Raw genomic sequence first — 20262 nt, forward strand, 5'->3', positions numbered from 1 at the left:
GGGTAAAAAAAACAAACGTAAGGCGACCAGCGTTTATCAATGTTATTACTATTACTTTACGCCTTTTTTATATTCATATTATAGCAAAACCAATTAGAAGAAATATATTTTACCCATTTTCTACGTACGGTACTAAGTGCTCTGTTACGGTACGGTGGATCAACACGGTGAATGCAGCCTCCAGAGATCCGATCTTACACGTGCGAATCTCGGAGGCCGGACGGAGAGCTTCGGCTTCGGCATGGGCTTTGGATCGGCTCGTGACCTGCGTCGGAGTGCATTGTGGGCCTGCATTGTGCGATTGTGCGCGTTGATTCGATCTGCTCAGGCTTAGCAAGCTCTGCTCCTCTTTCGGTGGTTTTCGCCCTCGTCGACAGATCCGCGCACCGAAATGGCATCGGCGCAGCTATAATGCCGCATTCAAGCGAAAAGTGATTCTTCACGCCGAATCGTCGAGCAACCTGTCAGCAGAACGTGAATTCGGCGTCTCGGAAAAATGTGTGCGATGTTGGCGCCAACAAAGAGATAAACTTTTCGCGTGCGCTGGATCGCGTAAATCGTTCCGGGGACCGAAGGAAGGGAAGTACCCTGCCATCGAAGAGGCTGTCGAAAAATGGGTCAGCGAACAGCGGGACAAAGGCCTGAGTGTGTCCTACGAGGACATTCAGGTGAAGGCGCGCAGTGTTGCGAGCGGACTGGAGATCGCCCGCAGTGAATTTAAGATGTCTAAGAAGTGGGTGACAATTTTTGTGAGTAGGAACGGGCTGAGCCTAAGGCGGCGCATGACTGTCTGTCAAAAGCCACCCGAGGAGTATGAAGAAAAAAAAGAAGCCTTTTTGAACTTCGTGAGTGAACAGAAGGCGCAACACGCCTTCACGCTCGGCCAGATCAGCAATGCCGATCAGACACCTGTCTGGTTCGATATGCCGAGCAAACGGACCGTGTCGGCTAAAGGTGAGCGGCAAGTGCGCCTGATGACGACGGGCAACGAGCACAACCGTTTTACGGTAATGCTGTGTTGCACCGCCGACGGCCACAAACTGCCACCTTTTATCGTCTTTAAGCGGAAGACGATGCCCAAGGAAAAATTCCCCCCAAAAGTCATCGTTCGCGTCAACGAGAAGGGGTTTTTCACCGAGGAGACGGTGCTTGAATGGTTCCGCCTCGTCTGGCTCCGGCGCCCAGGCGGTCTTCTCAGGCCCAAGAGCATGCTTGTGCTTGACTCGTTCCGGGGTCACATCACGGAACGTGTGAAGAGAGCCGTGGCTAACGCGGATTGCCAGTTGGCGATCATCCCGGGTGGCTTGACTCCTGTGCTCCAGCCGCTCGACGTGGCACTGAACAAGCCATCTAAGGATCGGGTGGCGGCACTCTACAAAGACTGGATGGACCAGGACGACAAGCCCCAGACGCCGACGGGGCGTGTGAGGCGGGCTCCTTTGAGCACTGTGGCACAGTGGGTGTCCGACGCTTGGTATGGGCTGCCAGACAGCATGGTGCGCGAAGCTTTCGTGAAGTGCGCGATCACGACTGCCACATGAAGGCTTTAACTTGTAATTTGCTGGCAATAAATTTTTTCTTTGTCAATGTGGCCAATTTTTCATGATAATTCATTTGCAGTTTTTTTCCGGATTTCGGGGTCAAAAGTTGGGGGGTTCGTCTTATATTCGGAGTCGACTTATACGCGGCAATATACGGTATGTCACGCTTTCCCATCGCATCTCTTCTTCACTCCTACTGTCAAACCTCTCGTACCTTTATTAACTTGTTCTTGTGTTCTCGCTTCCCTCTGGTTTAAATCAACATGGCATTCAACTAATCGTGCGCGACATTTTTCAGGTAGTAGGATCGCAAAAAAAAGCACTGGGCTAGTTGGTTTTCCATAGTTGAAAGGAAACAGCATGACTGCTTAAAGGGAAGCTGAAACACTTTTTAAAAAAAATGACTTTGGAGTGTGTAATCATAGTTTGATCCCTGCTGAATTCGAAAACCAATGTAAGAGTTCACAGAAGTGAACCCAAATAGCATTTCTTGACAAAAAACAGTGGCTGCAGCCGCAAGGCTTCTTGAGATGCTGAGTGAACGCGGTGACGTCATCTTCAGTGTGCCGCGTCATCGGCAACTTTTATTACGCACGAGAAATACGTTGCCAAAGGAAAGAAATGAAGATTAACGAAGGAGAAAATAAAAGCATGGAAGTGTGGCTTGCTATCATCGTTACACATGCTCCTTTAAAAATTACTGTTCTTAGTGTGATAAATCGATGAATGACTTACTGACACATGGTTCCTCGTTCAACGATTTCTCGGTGTTTTTCATTAGGCACGTCAGTAGCATAATGTGGGGTACGAAAAACGTGGGGGAGTTGTACAACAGCGTGCTGTTAAGATGTATCAAGTGTAGAATATTTATTACGCCCACCAGAAATAAATTTTGGGAGAAAGCCTGTGCGCTTCCAGTGAAGCAGCAGGTGGTACAATTGAACCCTGTTATAAGAGAGAGTGATGTAAGGGACAGTTGGCTATAAAAGACATTTGCTTACATCGGAATAAGGGTTCATCAGAAAAGGAGAAATGGTACCCCGCTTATAAAAGGCACCTGGTAGATGGGGCAAAAACTGCTCCTTGGTGCGTGTCTCTTATAAAGGGTTTATAAAGTGATTGCGGACGTTTATACAATTCCTGTCTCTTGTTGCCGCGCAGGCATGGGCGACATCGAGGGCCTCATCGACAAGGTCAACGAGCTGAAGCTCGACGACAACGAGGAGCTCATCGAGAAGCTCAAGCACGGCGAGTTCACGCTGCGCGACATGTACGAGCAGTTCCAGAACATCATGAAGATGGGACCCTTCAGCCAGATCATGGTGAGTGCTTCGCTTGCGCTTCTTGAAAGGACCGACAACTGGTTGCAACATGTGATTAGATCCTTGTGGAAATGAACAGACTATAAATTGCTGTGACAGATTCGGGCATACTTTCCGCGATTTTAGCAGGATTTGTATTTTTAAATCTCATTTAAAGGTTGCAAAAGACCGGTATGTCACACAGCTAAGCGGAAGAGCCTTGATGCTACACCATGGAGTTGTTCTTTTTGCTGTACATAGTCACATGCCACAGTTAGCGCTCAAAATTAGCGTATGCGCGTGGCACTGTTATCATCCATCCCTGCTCTATTCCGTGCTGCTTTCAAGGTAAGAGGACTTGACGCTGACAAGCGACTCTGCCTTCGCAACTAGTCGGACTGTGTCCAGCTGAGACGCATGCACACGTGCGTTGCAACCGCACCGCACAAACACAAACCACTGTTGCCCTCACCTGCCATTGCTTGCAGCGTGTGTTGTATGTGTACGACTTCTTTTCGCCGCAGATAAAAAGATGCTGATTATACCGTATTTACCCGATTCTAAGCACCCCCCCCCCCCTGTTTTCACTATAAATATTTTGGAAAAAAGTTTGCTTGCGAATCTGAGCACCCCTCTTTTTCTTTTTTCTTTTTTTTTTTCCTTTCTGCGAACACGGCGCAGTCAGGGCCGCCAAGCGCGCCCTCTCGTTGCTAATCTCGAAAGCCACCATGTCATATGTTGCTAGGTTCACACAAGAGATGGCGGCACAAGAGTCGGCAGCCAATCCAATCCGCAAGTCCGGACAGGTTGCGCTGGCTTCGCGGTGGCGGGTGGCGTGCGCACATTTTCTTTGTCAGTTTGTTCGATAGCCCTGACATCGGTCAAAATGAGTGCAAAGAGGGCATCCTACAACTTGAAGTTTAAGCGAGGTGCGATCGTGTTTGCCGAGGACAATGGCAACCACAGCGCTGCTGCAGAATTTGGCATGGACCGAGCCTGTATCATCAGGTGGAGGAAGCAGCGGGACCAGATTCTCAAGGGTGCCGCGACTCGCAAGAAATTCACGGGACCGCGCAAGGGCCGACACCCCGAAATCGAAGAGGAAGTCTGCGAGTTTGTTCGCAGCAAAAGAAACAGGGGCTTCGCTGTCACTGCCGGTGCCCTACAGACAAATGCGATGGAGATCGTGAGGAGAATGGAGATTCCCCGCGCCGTGTTCCGTGCTAGCCGTGGCTGGGCGGATCGCATGATGCGAAGGAATGGATTTTCTTTGAGACGCCGGACCACGATATGCCAAAAGCTGCCAAGTGATTTTGATAACAAACTCGTTGCTTTTCAGCAACATGTGCTAGATCTCCGCAGATTAAACAGCTACGATTTCAGCCAGATCGGCAACGCCGATGAGACGCCCGTTTTTTTCGATATGCCGAGAGCAAGCACCGTTAACGAGGTAGGAGCCCGGCAAGTGAGGGTGAAGACTACAGGGTATGAGAAGCAGCGTGTCACAGTGATGCTGTGCATTACAGCTCACGGCCGCGAGCTTCCGCCCTACATAATTTTGAAGAGGAAAAACATGCCCAAAAATGAGTGTTTTCCGAAGGATGTCATCGTCCGAGTCCAGGAGAAAGGATGGATGACAGCCGAGCTAATGGAAGATTGGATCCGGGTTGTGTGGCAGCGGCGCCCCGGGGCACTGCTTGGGGGCGCTTCAGGTACGCGGTCCATGCTTGTCTTAGATGCTTTTCGCGGCCACCTCACCCCGGATGTGAAGACCAAGCTGCTAAAGAGCAACTGCGACTTGGTCATGATTCCAGGAGGCATGACACCAGTGCTGCAACCCCTGGACGTTTCGGCGAACAAGCCGTTCAAGGCCCACCTTCGACAGCAGTACGAAGAGTGGGACCGGAACCCCGACCGAAAAAAAAAACGCCGACGGGAAAGTTGCAGAAAGCGTCCCCATCCACCGTGGCAACATGGATTTTGGACGCGTGGAAACGAATCAAAGTCGACGTTGTCGTGAAGTCGTTCAAGGATTGTTGCATCACGAACAACCTGGATGGCACCGAAGACGATCTGCTGTGGGACACAGAGAGTGACGGGTCGAATGGTGCGACGGACTCGAGCGGCAGTGATAGTGACTGACCTGATACACAAGTGGTGGGTTCACTGTGTGAACCTATTTTCCTTTTCATTGTTTTTGAATCAAAATGCGATTTCTCAGGTCAGCCTCGTTGATATGTTGTCGCAAAAGGGGGTGGGGCTGTGCGCTCATTTTTAGATTTTTTGAATCTAAGCACCCCCCCCCCCTAACTTTTAATATCGCGATCGTGAAAAAATGGGGGTGCTTAGAATCGAGTAAATACGGTAAATGTTTCACGGCATTTTCTGTGTTACCATTCAGTGAATAGACATTCTGACTGGTATGCTGCCCATTGTACTAAACAAGACAGGTGCCATAAAAAAATTACTTGTCGGTCCCCTTAACATTCTCTGCATTTGCTCCAACTCTGTCTTGCTGTTCTTGTCAGTATTACTGGGACACTAAAGCAAAACATTGAATCCATTTAGACTGATGCACAATTCTTTGAAAACTCTCACGGTCGTTAATAATATAATAATAATAATAATAATAATGGTTGGGGTCTGACGTCCCAAAACCGCAATATGATTATGAAGGATGATGTAGCGGAGTGCTTCGGAAATTTCGAGCACGTGGGGTTCTTTAACATGCACATGGATCTAAATACATGCTCCTCAAGCATTTTCACCTCCATCAAAAATGCGGCCGCCGTGGCTGGGATTCAGTACCGTGACCTTCGTGTCAGTGGTCGAGCACCATAAGCACTAGACCACCGTGGCTAATTCTCTCACGGTCATTAATTTCACCATCATAGGTTTTTTTAATGGAAGAGAAAGTGGTCAGAGCTTCATTTGTAAACCTTTTTTTCCAAAATCTTCGCGTACAAATTTCACTGTGATGCCACAGATTTCGAAGTGCTTTATTCATAGTTTGGCCTCATTGGTTCAGTTAAACTTTCCGAGACATGGTGCATTAAGTCTCTGGCTCCCATCTGAGGACATTGTAGTAGTTCATTTTTACCAATTAAGAACTATGTACTATGCACCAGTAGACACTGTCGAAATCTATCACATTATGGCAATTAGTGTAGGAAAGAAGATGAATTTTTAAGGGCTCATTTTTCTTTGTTAGACACAATATTAACGAGAACTAATACACAATAATGTCGAGGAAAGTATAGGGGATTTTATTTCTAGTAATAAGGATATAAATGTGAAGAAGGTAAAGTGGACGAAAAGATAACTTGCCGCCTGCAGGGACGGCTGGGCAATTAGTGTAGGAACTTAAAGGTCATCACCACCTGGATTTTCTTTCTGCACATTTTCTCGCTTACGAAGCGCTTTCTCACAGCAAGAACGCTGGTTTCGGTGTTGTGAAGGGTAATTTACCAATACAAGAGAAATCGCTTGTCTCGTTTAGTGTACCCTAGAAGGTGGTTTTCTTGTTGCATCTGTTTAGCGACGACCTTTTCAGGATGTTTGATAGCGTGGTGCATCTTCTGAAGTGCTCTTTGGGAAACCGTCGGCGTCGTTCAATGGGCAACAGAGTGTAAACCTTTCTGTATGTTTCGAACACCACCAATCGTATCAGTGGAACGGTTCCACTGTGTTCTCTCACTTCTGCAAAACCATTGCTGGGACAGAATGACCATGGCTCTTCTCACTTTCTGCTCATGGAGTGATGTCTGTGTCATGGATTCTGTGCAGGGCATGATTCCAGGCTTCAGCAGTGACTTCATGACAAAAGGCAACGAGCAGGAGTCTATGGGAAGGCTAAAAAAGCTCATGACAATCATGGACAGCATGAATGACCAAGGTATGGATCGAGACATATTTTTACTGCGAAAACTGTATGAGGTCATTTCAACGGCTGTTTTTGGCGCCGTAGTTGTCTGTAACCGTTATCGCACGAAATAAGAAAAAATATCCAGGATGGAATAGGGTTCGAGCCTGGGCCTTCTGCGTGGGAGCCCAGTATTCTACCTCAGGGCCATGCCGGTGCTTGAAACTGCTTTGCAGAAAGATGCTATACAGGCTTCATGTCGGGAAGGAACCACTTAACGTATGTAATATGGCGTGGTAGAAGAGTAAAATAACGACCACATGTCACACAATGCGAATTGCGTAATGGGTGGGTTGTTGAATGCTTCCAACCCATTACAAAGGGCTCTGCCATAATTCTTCATCGTCATTAGCCACAGCATCAACAGAGTGCACATAATGCCTTACAGATGTGTATCTGGTACCTCGCTTCTCTGCAGAATGGCGTAGTGCATACCTTGCTAGTGTACTTGTATGCCCCAAGAGAGTTTGCAATGGGCTGTATAAATATCGCTCTTCCAGCTTTCGCCGTGACTGTGCTGCCCTTTCCGCACAGGCCTGGTGTTTTTTATGAGCCACCACTCGTCTTGAGGGCCTTGTGGATTTTTATTACTTACAGTGTTAGTCCACTTCCAGCACACTCTTCTTTTTTTTTCTTCAAGCAAAGCTTTAATGATATGCAGCACAGGCATCACATTAAAAGCGTGGTCAGGGCAAAACGGAAACATATTTTGTGGCATTAAATTATGCTGCCATTGCATGCAGCAGGTTAGCTGTAGCAGTACGCAAAAAGCCGTACGTTCGAAAGCGTTTGCCGTAACCGTACGAAATGAATTCTTGAAGTTATTCGAGATGGCTGATGGGTATGTGGGCAGAGTACAAAGGGGTAGGAAAGAGGAAGCTCAATTTTGCCTTGGGCTTCCTGATTTGAGAATCTAGGACTAATTCCAAACCCGAGTCATCTCACTTTTGTGTCACGTATGTTCTGTTAATACAGTATAGACCGCTTATAACGTAAGTCGCCGGAAGTCGCGAATATCCGCACTATAAGCGGTACCGCACTATAACCAAAACAACCTTTTTCAAAGTCTGCACTTGCGCAAAACGTGTTGAGCATGTAGCCTCGCGTGTCCGATAATCGACATATGCGATTTGGGGCGCTTACAACCACTTAAATCTCCGAATGTTCAAAAATTAACCGCCAAAGACCCGCATTGCCAACGAAATGAACACGGGGAAAAAAAGCAAACAAACAAAGTGCCATCGCGGAAAATTCGCCGACTACCTCGAGGTATGCGCATTACACCGAAACCATGTCGAATCGCGACCGAAATTTCACGTGCTGAGCGGTACCGATCGTTCGATTTCACGGGCGCGCACGCGATGTCCAAGACATTGCAATCGAATCCGGAACCACCATTCGAGAGCTGCATGTGCCAACCATGCCCTCGTTTTCATTAACGATATGATTCCCTTCCCTTCAAGTGCAGCCATCGCAAAAAGTTTCGTTGATTCCGCACCAAACCGCAACTTTTATCGCCGGCGACCGCTACCGAAAAGCAACCAACGCTGATTAGGCCTAGCCTGCGGTTCAGCATGTAGTCGCGGGAAGTTTGTCCGAGACAAGAAGATCGGAGGTCGAAAAGATCGCACTCAAGCACTAACCCAAGAACAGCGCGCGTGATACGAAGTTAGTGTTCGCGGCCGGGAGATCAACGGCGACAAAAGACCGCCAAGGTTTAAGTCCGCGCACTGGCAGAAAAGGCGAAAGCCCGCGTCATGAAGACGCAAAACTTTTTCAATTTGCGGACGAGGTAGCAAACGCGATATCTGTAGCAAGTGTGATAACGACGACGCTTTTCCCGACAGGAAACTTGCTTTAACCCTTTCGGCCCTGGCGGTGTCAATTGACACCATGACACAACATTTCCTCTAGCACCTCGGAAATGAAACCAAAACTCGCCATTTTCGGGGGCATACTTCTTCAATGATCCCCACTGCGTTTGACACCAAAATGGTGACATGCTTGCGGAGCTGGGAGCCGTAGTGAAGAAGCAGCTTGACCGAAGTCATGGGTGACGCCGTGGCGGGTCAGCTGAGGCGGCTAAGCGCAATTTTCGGGTCGACGTACCGAAGCTGTTTCAATGAGTATCACATTGAAAAATGAGACGTGGTTCACATTTTGTGTACTCTAGTGAATAGCGGGAAAAAAGATGCCATTTTTCTCATTTCACAACCGCTGAGTCCTGATGACCTAATTTGATGTCATGTCTGTAAATCCATTAATACTTGCACTACTGGCTAAATTTTTCGTTTGTGGTCTTCTGAGGTCATAACTATTAGGAAAACAAACACAAAAAATGTCCCCGACCAAAATAAAAAATCCAGGGCTGAAAGGGTTAAAGCGCGCTTGATGAGGACGCGATCGTACGTTGCACGCGGAACGCACTGCCGGCAAGCGGCCGCGGAGCCTTGCCGCCGCCGGTGCAAAGGCTACTCCGTCGCCTAGGCAACCACCATCCTTCCCCACTCGGCGAGCCCGCACAGCGCTGCCGCGGTCTTTTTCCTCCCTCCGCCCCTCGTTCGTTCACTGTGCGTGCCCTCGCCCTTTGTAACGACCTCGTCGCTCCCTCCCCAGCGGCGTACCTCCTTTGAGAACCGCACTCGCTACCGCGTTTGTCGGAAATATTTTCCCGCAACCGCATTATAAACGGTATTTCATCTTGGGGGACTGCACAATAAGCGGTATGCGTATACATGCGGTTCTATGGGAGGGTAAACGGGAGTCGAAAAAGACCGCATTATAACCGGTCCTGCACTATATGCGGTTACGTTATAAGTGGTCTGCACTGTATCAGCCTTATTCTGACGATACCCTTACAGGAACCACCTGCCGTAGTGGCAAAGGAACCGTTGTTTTTCTGCAAGAAAGTCTGCTAGTACTACTAGTATTTGCATATCCTGAATTATTGGGGCCCATTAGTAATGAGCATGACCTGTATAAGTTAGATGACTGAAAAACGACAAAATAGCCTAGAGGACTTGTTGCTGAGTGGGTTGGTTGATGTCTAAGGGATAATAGTGCCCGACCTTGCTTCCTACTCTCAATTTCTGAAGTCTTTGTTGCACGTTTGCGCCAACATGTGTATCCTTTTACAAGACAAAATGCCTTGCCCTATCCCGTTTGCATCTTGCTCATGCTTTACCAGCTTTGTGGCTACAAGGGTTCTGTTTGTGCAATTCTCTCTGTCGCGCCCTCAGAGCTGGACCACAGGGAAGGGGCCAAGCTGTTCTCACGGCAAACGGGACGGGTCACGAGGGTCGCACGGGGCGCCGGGGTCACCTCCCGCGAGGTGCAGGAGCTCCTGGCGCAGTACACCAAGTTTGCTGCCATGGTGAAGAAGATGGGCGGCATCAAGGGCCTCTTCAAGGGTGAGTCGTGCCTGCAACGTTTCTGCCCAAAGGGATATTTAAGGGGCAACCATAGGCACACAAGGGTTCAAGCGACAGCAGGGCGCTGATCTTTTCACATATACACACTGTGTCACAACGACATAGACTCTCATTAAACAGAACCTGAAGGGACCAGGAAATTATGTTCCATTTAACAGAAATTCTATTTACTGAGAGATGAACCACTGTGCAGAATACTACAAGTACAAAACCAATCTTGTCAGAAGAACTTGTTCCATTTAAGGGGGGACACTGCTCTTAAAATTTTTTTCTCATTTCTTGATCGATTTTGATGATACTTCGTGAGTTTATGTATATTTGTGTGCTGATTTCAAATATGCAATACTTTTCTAGTATAACTAGTAGTTCCTAAAATACAAAATATTTCATGTGCGTTTTGGGGAGGCAGATTTTTTTTCTACAAAGAGGGTCACAAAGTAAATCAGCATATCACAATAACCTGCAATCAGAACTGAGTGCAACAAAACAAAAATGGATGTTCTAAGCCCATTAGAACAAAAGTTACAATATGTTGAACATTCATGAGTGTGTCAATTTCAAACTGCGATTTCCTTCATGAATCTTCAACATACCATAACTTTTGTTCTAATGGGCTTAGAACATCAGTTTTTCTTTCATTGCACTCAGTTCTGATTGCAGGTTATTGTGATATGCTGATTTACTTTGTAACTCTTTCTGTTAAAAAAAAATCTTCCTTCCCAAAAGGCACATGAAGTATATTGTATTTTAAAAACTACCGCTTATACTAGAAAAATAATTGCATATTTGAAATCAGCACACAAATATACATAAACTCACCAAGTATCATCAAAATCGACCAGAAATCGATCAAGAAATGAGAAAAAAATTTTAAGAGCAGTGTCCCCCCTTAAAGGGACACTAAAGAGAAACAATGAATTGGCTTAGATTGATAAAGTGTGCTCGGAGAACTCATGTGTAGTTTATTTCACCACCATAGGTTTATTATTAGAGGAGAAAACCAAGTTCAAAGTTTCATTTTTAAATTTCGCGCCGAACTTTGAAATTCGTGACGTAAAAGATTTCAAAGAGCATTTAACGTATTTTGGTGCCACTGGCTCGACAAAATTTCCACAGACTCGTCATGTCAAGTCTCTGGCCCCCTCAGAGGACAATGTACTTCGATTTTACCCATTAGGAACTACGTAGGCCCAAGCAGGCGCCATAAAAAATATCTGACGTCACGGCAAATGGTGCGGAAATTCCAAGGTGGCATCGCCACCTGTATTTTCTTCTTGCACGATTTCTGGCTTATTAAGCGTCTTCTCGCAGCAAGCGTGATGTTTTTGGTATCGTGGAAGGCTACTTTACTAATGTGAGAAAAATTGTTTAGCTCTTTAGTGTCCCTTTAAGCAGCAGTTCTGTTTCCGTTTAAAATATTTTTGTTTACTGAGAGTCTACTGTATTTCATGAAAACGTGTTTGAAACATATTGCCACTCGCACCTGTTCCTTTACGTTTGATGTGATTGGGTTTCACCCACAAAAACTGTTACCACCGCATGTCTTAGGCCGTGCCACAATGTTCAGAAACTTCGCGATTGTTTCAGACTGTTCTGTTAAGATTACGCCCAGAACATGAGTAACCGAATTTATTCTAGAGCTAACGCGAGCACCACTGATAACGCTGGAAGGTTCGATATGGCATGTATTAAAGCAGACGTATTTCACAGACAAGCAGATTACCGACGGCCGATGACTGTTCTCGCCGCTGTCAGTGTACAGCGTGTATTGGTTGTACTTTGACTTTTCATTTCCTTGGCACAAGTTCGCCCAATAACGAGTTTCTTCTATAACAGCCCAGCTGTCGTTTTCTTCACCGTCATGGCCACGTGACAATATTTTGGCTAAATGAAGGGGGCATTGATTTTTACAGCGAAGCTTTATGTGACTGGGAGGTGGGAAAATGTGTCAGTGCTTGAGTGTGCAGAAGCAATAATGAAGAAGCAATGCTAGCATACGCTTACTAGAAAGGTCTTCGCACTTGTGCTAGTCTCTCTTCGGGTTTTGCCTGCGTATATAGGAGATGATACCCGCCGCAGCATGAATTGCAACCCATAAAATCCTTTAGGAGTTGCTAATATTCTCTGAACATCACCAAATGCAAAGTTTGAAGCATGCACCTCTTAAATGCGGTGATAGAGAAATCAAATGCTACAACAGAAGATACTTCAATAGATCCCAGCTTGTGATGAACACTGGGGTTGCACGTTCCAGCTTTGCTGGTTAACCATCTGTACGGAGTGCTCGGGCGGTGCATTTCCTTTCCATCACCGAGGGGTTCCATACAAGCCCCAAATTGATAACCTCGCCCCACGCATTGTATATCTTATGTGCAAGTGAAAGCATGTGAGGGGAGCCAACAATCTTGGCTCAGGCAAAGATTAAACGCACCAGCCATCGCTTGTCACGGGAGAGTCCCAGAGGGAGGGGCTGCGTGGCTCTGGCAGAAACTGCATGCTTTGATCGGCCGGGTGTGATTGTGCGTGCCCTATCTTGACGGGGATCAGCAGATGGCTCATACCTTTGTACGTGTTGTGACCTCACTCCTAAATTTCCATTGAAGCAATACATTCATTAAGGTGGCTGAATGGGCTGGTTGATTGCTGCTAGTTGGTTGTTCATACTGATGATAAACAGCGCGGAAAAAAAGGGACAAAAACCGGACCACTGGACAATTGCTAAGTCCAGCGGTCTGCTTTTCATCCCCATGTTTTACAGCAGAGCTGTTATGCTCAAGGTTGGCCGTGTGTCGCAGATAGAAGATTATCATCATCATGAACCGGCACGCGCTCTCTTCTTCATTGTCGTCTTCTGCTTCTCTCTCAGAACACGTGCAGCCATTTTTCCAGTGTGGAATGCGTTAACTCTGATGGGCGAGGGAATGAGTACAGACAGAGAGAGAAGAGAAATAAAGATAGAGAGAAATTCTTGGTGAAAAAAGTTTCTTGCCGAGAGCAAGCATAGCCATGCATAGTATAATATAGCAAGGGGTGGGAAAGAGACAGGCGAGAGGGTAAAAGCCTAGCCAAGCCAAGACCAGCTAGGTTCCCACCAGCTCTGCTGTGCACGACTTAGCGCAAGCTGTGCTAATTTTTCCATGCTGTTTATCATCAGTATGAAGTAAGAAACAGAATAAAGATCGCCTCACTTGCTGCAGCGGTGGCGCTTCCTTATGTCAGTGTTTTGTTGAGTTTTACCGGATCAGATCCTAACGGAGTTGGCTGCTATGCTTACTTCGTATAACATTCGAATTTGTTGTTATCACATTCATTTCTTCACCCTTGCAGCAAAAACTGACTTTTTTTCACATCATGTCAAAATAATGTAGCAACAAAGTTTCACTGTTCTACAAATACAGGCAACGGCTAATTTTTCGGACATGCCCAATAATTCAAACGTTCTCATGGCACCACCACATGCCCCGTAGCGTCAGTGCATAAGGACGTCGGGAAATTTTGGATGCCGAAATTCGTTGTGTGATTTTTATAAAAGACTTTCTGCTCCAATTAGAACTTCGGAATATTGCTTGCCCCGGTTCCAGGTGGCGACATGGCAAAGAATGTGAACCAGGCACAAATGAACAAGCTGAACCAGCAGATGGCCAAGATGATGGATCCCAGAGTCCTGCACCAAATGGGTGAGTTATGTTGACTTGCTGCTTGCCACCTGCAGCATTTAGTTGGCATTTTACAGTTACCCATGGCTGTGTCAGTACTGTCATCATCGCTCACTTATATCGCATTTTGCTGGTAGTAATGAGACTGCTCTTGTTATCATAACAAATGCATTTCAGACGAACCAAAATGAAAGAAAAATGCCAGGCAGTCAAATTTAACCCAGTGCCCTATGCTGTGAGTATGTCTCGGGTAGCACCTTAACTTGGCTAAATGTTCACTTGGTCATGTGGAAAGCGTAAAAATGGTGCCTGCACCCAAATCATGCAACAGCAACCTACCAAGGTGCACTGTTCACACATATTTTACAGCGAAAGCTGTTATGAGATCACAACAAGGGCCGTTTTTGGCGCCGTAGTTGTCTGCCGCCGCTGGTGTCCTGTAATCACTATCACGCGAAATAAGGAAAAAAAACGAAATAAAAAATATCAAGGTTGGAACGAGGTTCGAACCTGGGCCCTCTGCGTGGGAGCCCAGTATTCTACCTCAGAGCCATGCCTGTGCTTGAGAATGCTTTGCAAAAGGAATTTATACAGGCTTCATGTCGGGTAGAAACCACATTAACATATGTAATGTAGTATGGTAGAAGAGTAAAATAACAACCAGGCGTCACACAACGCGAATTCTGTAACCAGGTGTCACACAGTGCAAATTGCGCAACGAGTGGATTGTTGAATGCTTCCAACCCATTACAAAGGGATCTGCCATGATGTCTTACAGGTGTTTAGCAGGTACCACGGTTCTCTGCAGAATGACGAAAAATTGCATAGTGACTGCTTCCCTACTTAACAAATACAGTAGAACCCCGCTGATACGTTTTTGAAGGGACCGTAGGAAATAAACGTAAGAGACGGGAAACGTAAGAGCCGAAAAACAGGAAAAACGGAAAATATTTAGTGGTACAGAACTTTATTTCAATTCTTACGAGCAGAACGAAAATTGGCGCGCTCAGCCGCGATCTAGTCGATGGATAGAAACGCGGAGCTTAGGACGGCCTCATCCACAGAAATGTAATCAACGTATGTGATTTTTTTAACACCAACAGCTGTAGGCATGAAAGAACTAAGCACACGCAATCACGACCGGCGCGGCGAGTCTGACCGCGAACCGCACGCGCGACCATGTGAGCTCCAACCAGCTCGAACTCCTCCCGTTCTCCGACAAATAACGATGATGATGAGTCTACGCCAACGCGATGGCAGAAGTGAATGCCGATCTCGAAGGCCTGCTTTCGCAAGCAATGACGTCATACACGCCATGTTTGTGCAATACAAATCTCAAAGGCTATGCTTTTGTCAATTGTAAATGCCAATCTCGAAGGCCTTGCTTTCGCGAGCAGTTACGTCATAGACGCCATCTTTGCATTTTGAATCTTGAAGGCCATGCTTTTGTTTGCATCAATTGAAAGATTCTGTTCCTTGCGCCTTTCATGCGGCTAATATTACGGTCAAACGAGGCCAAGCTGCGTGAAAATGCACCATGGCCGCTCTCTTTGGTAGTCACTCGGTTGGCTCCGAGCGCACTTCGCGACGTATCATACGGGAACGGTCCGACAGTTACGACGTAACAGCGGGGTTCCCAATACATTGTATCCTATGGGAGCTATGCCGGGACCGGCGGGAAAACGACGTAACAGCCGGGAAAACACAGCAGTGAGGAACGTAACAGCGGGGTTCTACTGTATTATGATGATTTATAGCGTAGTTGGTTCCTCGCAAGTGCACTTCTATTGGTTGCCAAGGAAGCCCATAAGGGTCCCATGATCCATTTCCTCAGGGTCTCAATAAAGTTAATTCCCCCTATGTTTCTCTTTCATACTTTAACATATGTTATAAAGCGTGGTGGGAGAGTTAAATAACGACCGGGCGTCACACAATGCGAATTACGTAACTAGTGGGTCATTTAAAGCTTCTGACACACTACAAAGAACTCAGCCATAATTGTTCATTGCCATCAACCATCGCATCAAGAAAGTGCACATAATGTCTTAGAGATCGTGCCTCGCTTCTCCACTAATGATGAATAACGTCGTGATGGGTGCTTCCCAACTTCACAAAAATTATAATTTATGGCATAGTGGGTACGTTGCTAATGTACTTGTATTAGTAGCCACAGGAGAGTTTATAATGGGCTCTAGAAATGCCGCTGTTCTAGCTTTCGTTGTGACTGTGCTGCACTTTCTGCGCAGGCCTGGCCTTTTTTTATGAGAGCTAGAACTTGCTACACCCATTTTAGGCATAAATGTCGAAAGATTATTGCATCCAGGAGCAATGTGTTACACCGTCGTGCAGTCATTGTGAGCATAGAGTTTCCTACAATATATTTACTAGAGGGAGCTGTGGTGCTGCAGTTATTCAGCCACCATGGGAATGATGGGTTGTACACATGGATTTGGCTAGTCTACGTGCCTGTGGCTTCAAACGCATGTGTGGCTTTGTTTATTGCTGTATTTTGGCTTTTGTTTCGGATCAAAGGAATGGCTCATCGTGAACCTCATGAGCCAATTTAAATTGTTGAGCCTGAAAGTGTCAAGTTGGCAAAGTGGGACTGCCGAACTTTGCTGAACTTTTGCTGAAGCGGCTGCAGGCCACATGGAGCCACACAGAGCTGAAAGATCGAAGCTTAGGCAAATCCATGCGCTACCCATAATTCCCATGCTGGCTGAAGCACCGTGCTATGCTGCTTCCACAGTCACTAACGTCAGATTTTTCTCTAGTGCATTATTATGAAACCCTTTGGTTGTGAGAGCGCTCGTCACGCCAACCCTGCCACTTCCGTTTCGTGCAGGTGGCTTCTCCGGCCTGCAGAACATGATGCGGCAACTACAAGGTGCCGCCAGTGGAAACGTCAACAACCTCATGAACATGGGAAAGTGAACTGCCCCGCCTCGTACCGGTGTACGATGGCCCTCCTTTTATATGAAGCGACGCAGCGCGCATGCCGGATCAACATCGAGAAGGCCGGAAGGGCAACGCCACCGCGCCCGTGTCGTCTGTTGCCCACTCGCAAACGATTTCTCCTGTTGCCCCCTCTTCCCCACTTCCCTCTGCTTTCTTCTCTCTCTCTCCAAATTGTGTCACTTCACAAAAAACCTGCGTTGCAACAGGTGCATATATCCGAACTCTGCAAAAAACTCTCCGCGCATAGTCCAGCCCTTTCACCGTTCTTCACGAACATCATTTCTGCAGTGTCACACTCTCTCGATGCGTTTCGTCACCTCTCAGTTGGCCGTCGCGGCCATGACGCACGTTTGCACTCCCGCGCTTTCTCTTCTCCTGCACGGTGTCGCAGACGCCGGGGCAAACATTGCAATCGGTTCACAAGTGCGCACATTCAATCTCTCTCTCTTGTCTGGTGTCGGTGCTCTTCGCAACTCGTGAGTGACGCTGGAACATCTACAATTTTGCCGAGCGCGTGTGCAGCGATGCTTCGCAACGTTGTACTGCAACGTGACGGTCACGTCCGCCACCGTTGCAGCGGCAGTGACACTGCAGATTCTTTCTTACTACCAGCGTGCCGTGAAGGTAACGGGTCGTTTCTCGAATGGGCCGGCCGCGTTGTACGTCGCAAGCTTAGAGTAACTCTTTCCAAGTATGGACGACCGAGTGATCCTGTGAAGAGACGATGACAGCATTGTTGTACTTGTTTTGTTTTTTTCTTTTTTTTAAAAGAAATTAGTGTCGTCATTTTGCTCAGTGCAAGCTATTTCCGTTGCCCAAATTACGTTACGTGCTCACAACACCCGTCCTGAAACATAGTACCGTTAAGCGTTGTGTTCGTGGGCCGGTGCAACCCTTTTTTTTCCACGTTGACAGTTTTAAATTCTCAGTGACGTTTACCTCATGTGCTCTCGCTGTATGGTTGGGGAAACGGGAAGGACTCTTTTTGTACAGGAATCGTGTTTTTGGACACGTGCGTATAGAAATGTACGGCAAATGGCAATTTTGTTCTTGCTTTTTTTTTCTTCTAAATGTACAGAATACATTTCGACGTGACGACAATGCATTTCTTGATAAAAAAAACAAGATTAAAGGCTTCTGAATGAAGTTGCACTCTCTTGTGATGGGTGTTTTCTGGGGACGTTGTGGGTGTATCAAAAAACACCCACAACTGTCTGGAGATCGTGCTGCGAATCTTCAAAGTTCTACACGTCTGTTGCCCTCCCCCACCCCCTCCTTTTCTTTTTTTTTCCGTCCTGGCTCAAAAGTTGTTTTGGTACACGTTTCGACTGAGCAAATGGGGGCATTGTTTTGTTTTTCTGCTTGAATAATGTGTGGGCATGCCCACACAGCCTTGCCAATCATGTAGTACCCCTTCAAGTCTTTGCAGTAGTTTGTAGGGCAGTTTGGTGCGCTTTTCCGTGCTTCAATAATTACCTACTTACCACATATATATTCGCTACCTGCATCCGCGTTCATGGGCAGGATCATGGGCCTGACTTCTTAAGCAAATTACACAACAGCAAACTGCTCAGTGTGATTGAAAACTCGTGCCTTTGCCCCCAGAGCGCCCTTTACCCATACCTCCAACAGTGAGCAGCGTAACATTAATTGGTGTGGTTTAACGTCTGAATACGGCAATATGATTATGAGAGACGGCATAGTGGAGGACTCCGGAAATTCGGATTCGATCCAGTGACCTGCGGGTAAGCAGTCGAGCACCTTAACCACTGGACCACCGTGGTGGGTAAGAGTGAGCAGCAGAAGTCAACCTTAGCGGCTGGTGTGCAAATAAAACAAAATGGCAGTGGGCAGATAGCGCAGCACACGGCTGCTTAGGCCTAACTCGTCAAAGTTTCGCAATGTTTTTTTTTATTTTGCATACAAAGTAGTGTGAACAAAAGTTATGCTATTGCTGTTGTGAACGGATCATTTAAAAAATATCTGAAGCACTAAAAGCCAGAATTTGCATTTATCGGCAGTGTTCTTGCCATATTGCAAGTTCATGGATGCCCATTTTCATCATATATATAACGGCATAGGTATTATGTCCGCCGTCTGGCGCGTTTTGTGATGTAGACATGAAATTGCCATCATGCAGCGTCGCTTTGTCATGCCAAGTTAAGCATAGCTGTGCCCAGTTAAGCCAGGTTAATCATAGCCAAGCCTAATTAAACCTAGTTGAGCAATACCGGATTAGGAAGCATAATTAAGCTAATTAAGTTAGCCTAATTAGTCCAAACCCGTGTTGCATCGCTGTTGTGGGAGTGCTGGTGTGGCTTTGCGGGGGGGGGGGGGGGGGGGCAAGTGCCCTTTTTGCACCCCCTTGCCGACTCCCATGCGTGTGACTAGCCACACCTGTCTAGGAGGTGTTGGACTAGCCAAGCCTGCAGGACGCCCCGCCACGGTGGTCTAGTGGTTATGGCGCTCGGACTGCTGACCCGAAGTGTGGCGGGATCGAATCCCGGCCGCGGCGGCTGTATTTTCTATGGAGACAAAAGTGTTTAAGGCCCGTGTACTTAGATTTAGGTGCACGTTAAAGAACCCCAGGTGGTCGAAATTTCCGGAGCCCTCCACTACGGCGTCTCTCATAATCATATCGTGGTTCTGGGACGTTATACCCCAGATATATTATTCAAGGTTTGAGTGTAGTTTCCGGAAAATTTCATCAAATAAATGCAGCCAAAGTGCGCTAAAATGAGTAATTCGTGACGTACACTTGCTGAAGTTTCGGCGCGGAATTCAGACATGAGCCTTTGACCTTCATTTCTTCTGCTAATAATTAACCTACGATCGCGAAATTAATGACAAGAAAATTCTAACAGGATAATTTTATCCATCTAAACTGGCTTAATGTATCGCTTCAGGAAGGAATCCACAACAAGTTAGTTCCCATGGGGGGTAGGGAGGCGGAGTAATTATGCGTTGTGTTTTGATTGTTTGCTCCTCAGGGAAGAGGGGGGGGGGGGGGCAAGCGGCAATTTTGTAGGGCGAACCCCCCCCTCCCCCCTGGCGCGGTCATTGCAGTATATCCGCGAATGTTTGAATATGCTAATTGAACAGCCCGCGGGAGAGTACTATAGGACGACGAAATAATCCCGCAATCGTGAGCCGTCTGCAACACAGCATCTGCAACACAGCAATACAAGTTGAGAGAAAAAGAAGTAAACAAAGTGAAACTCATCGTCGCACTTGCGAGCACCCGCCTGCGCAAGAAGAACGAGGTCACTCGCACTTCAGTTCGACTGCAAACCACTTTCCGTGGCTGATAACAGATGGCCTTAGCGATGAAACACACAAAAAGATATATGGCATAATATTATCAGACGGGAAAGCAACGCAAGTGTGGCGGGCGATCGCACAAGTGCCAGCCTTATTGCAGACTACAGAAACAGCCTGCAACGATTTTTTTTT

The 20262-nt window shown here is 46.9% G+C and overlaps 1 protein-coding gene and 1 long non-coding RNA gene across 6 annotated transcripts in view; one reads left to right on the forward strand and one right to left on the reverse strand.

Annotated features, from left to right (window-relative positions):
• Positions 1-20262, forward strand: part of LOC119374407 (signal recognition particle 54 kDa protein) — a 226759-nt gene that overhangs the window by 203981 nt on the left and 2516 nt on the right. For 4 of the 5 annotated variants that reach the window (XM_049411282.1, XM_049411280.1, XM_049411279.1 and 1 more), the window contains exons 10-13: positions 2703-2863; positions 6629-6737; positions 10004-10174; positions 13777-13872. In XM_049411282.1, coding sequence (XP_049267239.1) covers positions 2703-2863; positions 6629-6737; positions 10004-10174; positions 13777-13872 — 537 coding nt within the window. Of the gene's footprint in view, positions 1-2702; positions 2864-6628; positions 6738-10003; positions 10175-13776; positions 13873-16696; positions 17336-20262 lie in introns of those variants that run through there. The other variant, XM_037644495.2, reaches the window with a different exon arrangement.
• Positions 17555-20262, reverse strand: part of LOC125756466 (uncharacterized) — a 5121-nt gene continuing 2413 nt past the window's right edge. Inside the window, exon 2 of the long non-coding RNA XR_007414525.1 lies at positions 17555-17703. This is a non-coding gene — a long non-coding RNA (uncharacterized LOC125756466). The remainder of the gene's footprint in view (positions 17704-20262) is intronic.

The sequence above is a fragment of the Rhipicephalus sanguineus genome, chromosome 11, assembly GCF_013339695.2.
Source record: "Rhipicephalus sanguineus isolate Rsan-2018 chromosome 11, BIME_Rsan_1.4, whole genome shotgun sequence".
Lineage (NCBI taxonomy): Eukaryota > Metazoa > Arthropoda > Arachnida > Ixodida > Ixodidae > Rhipicephalus > Rhipicephalus sanguineus.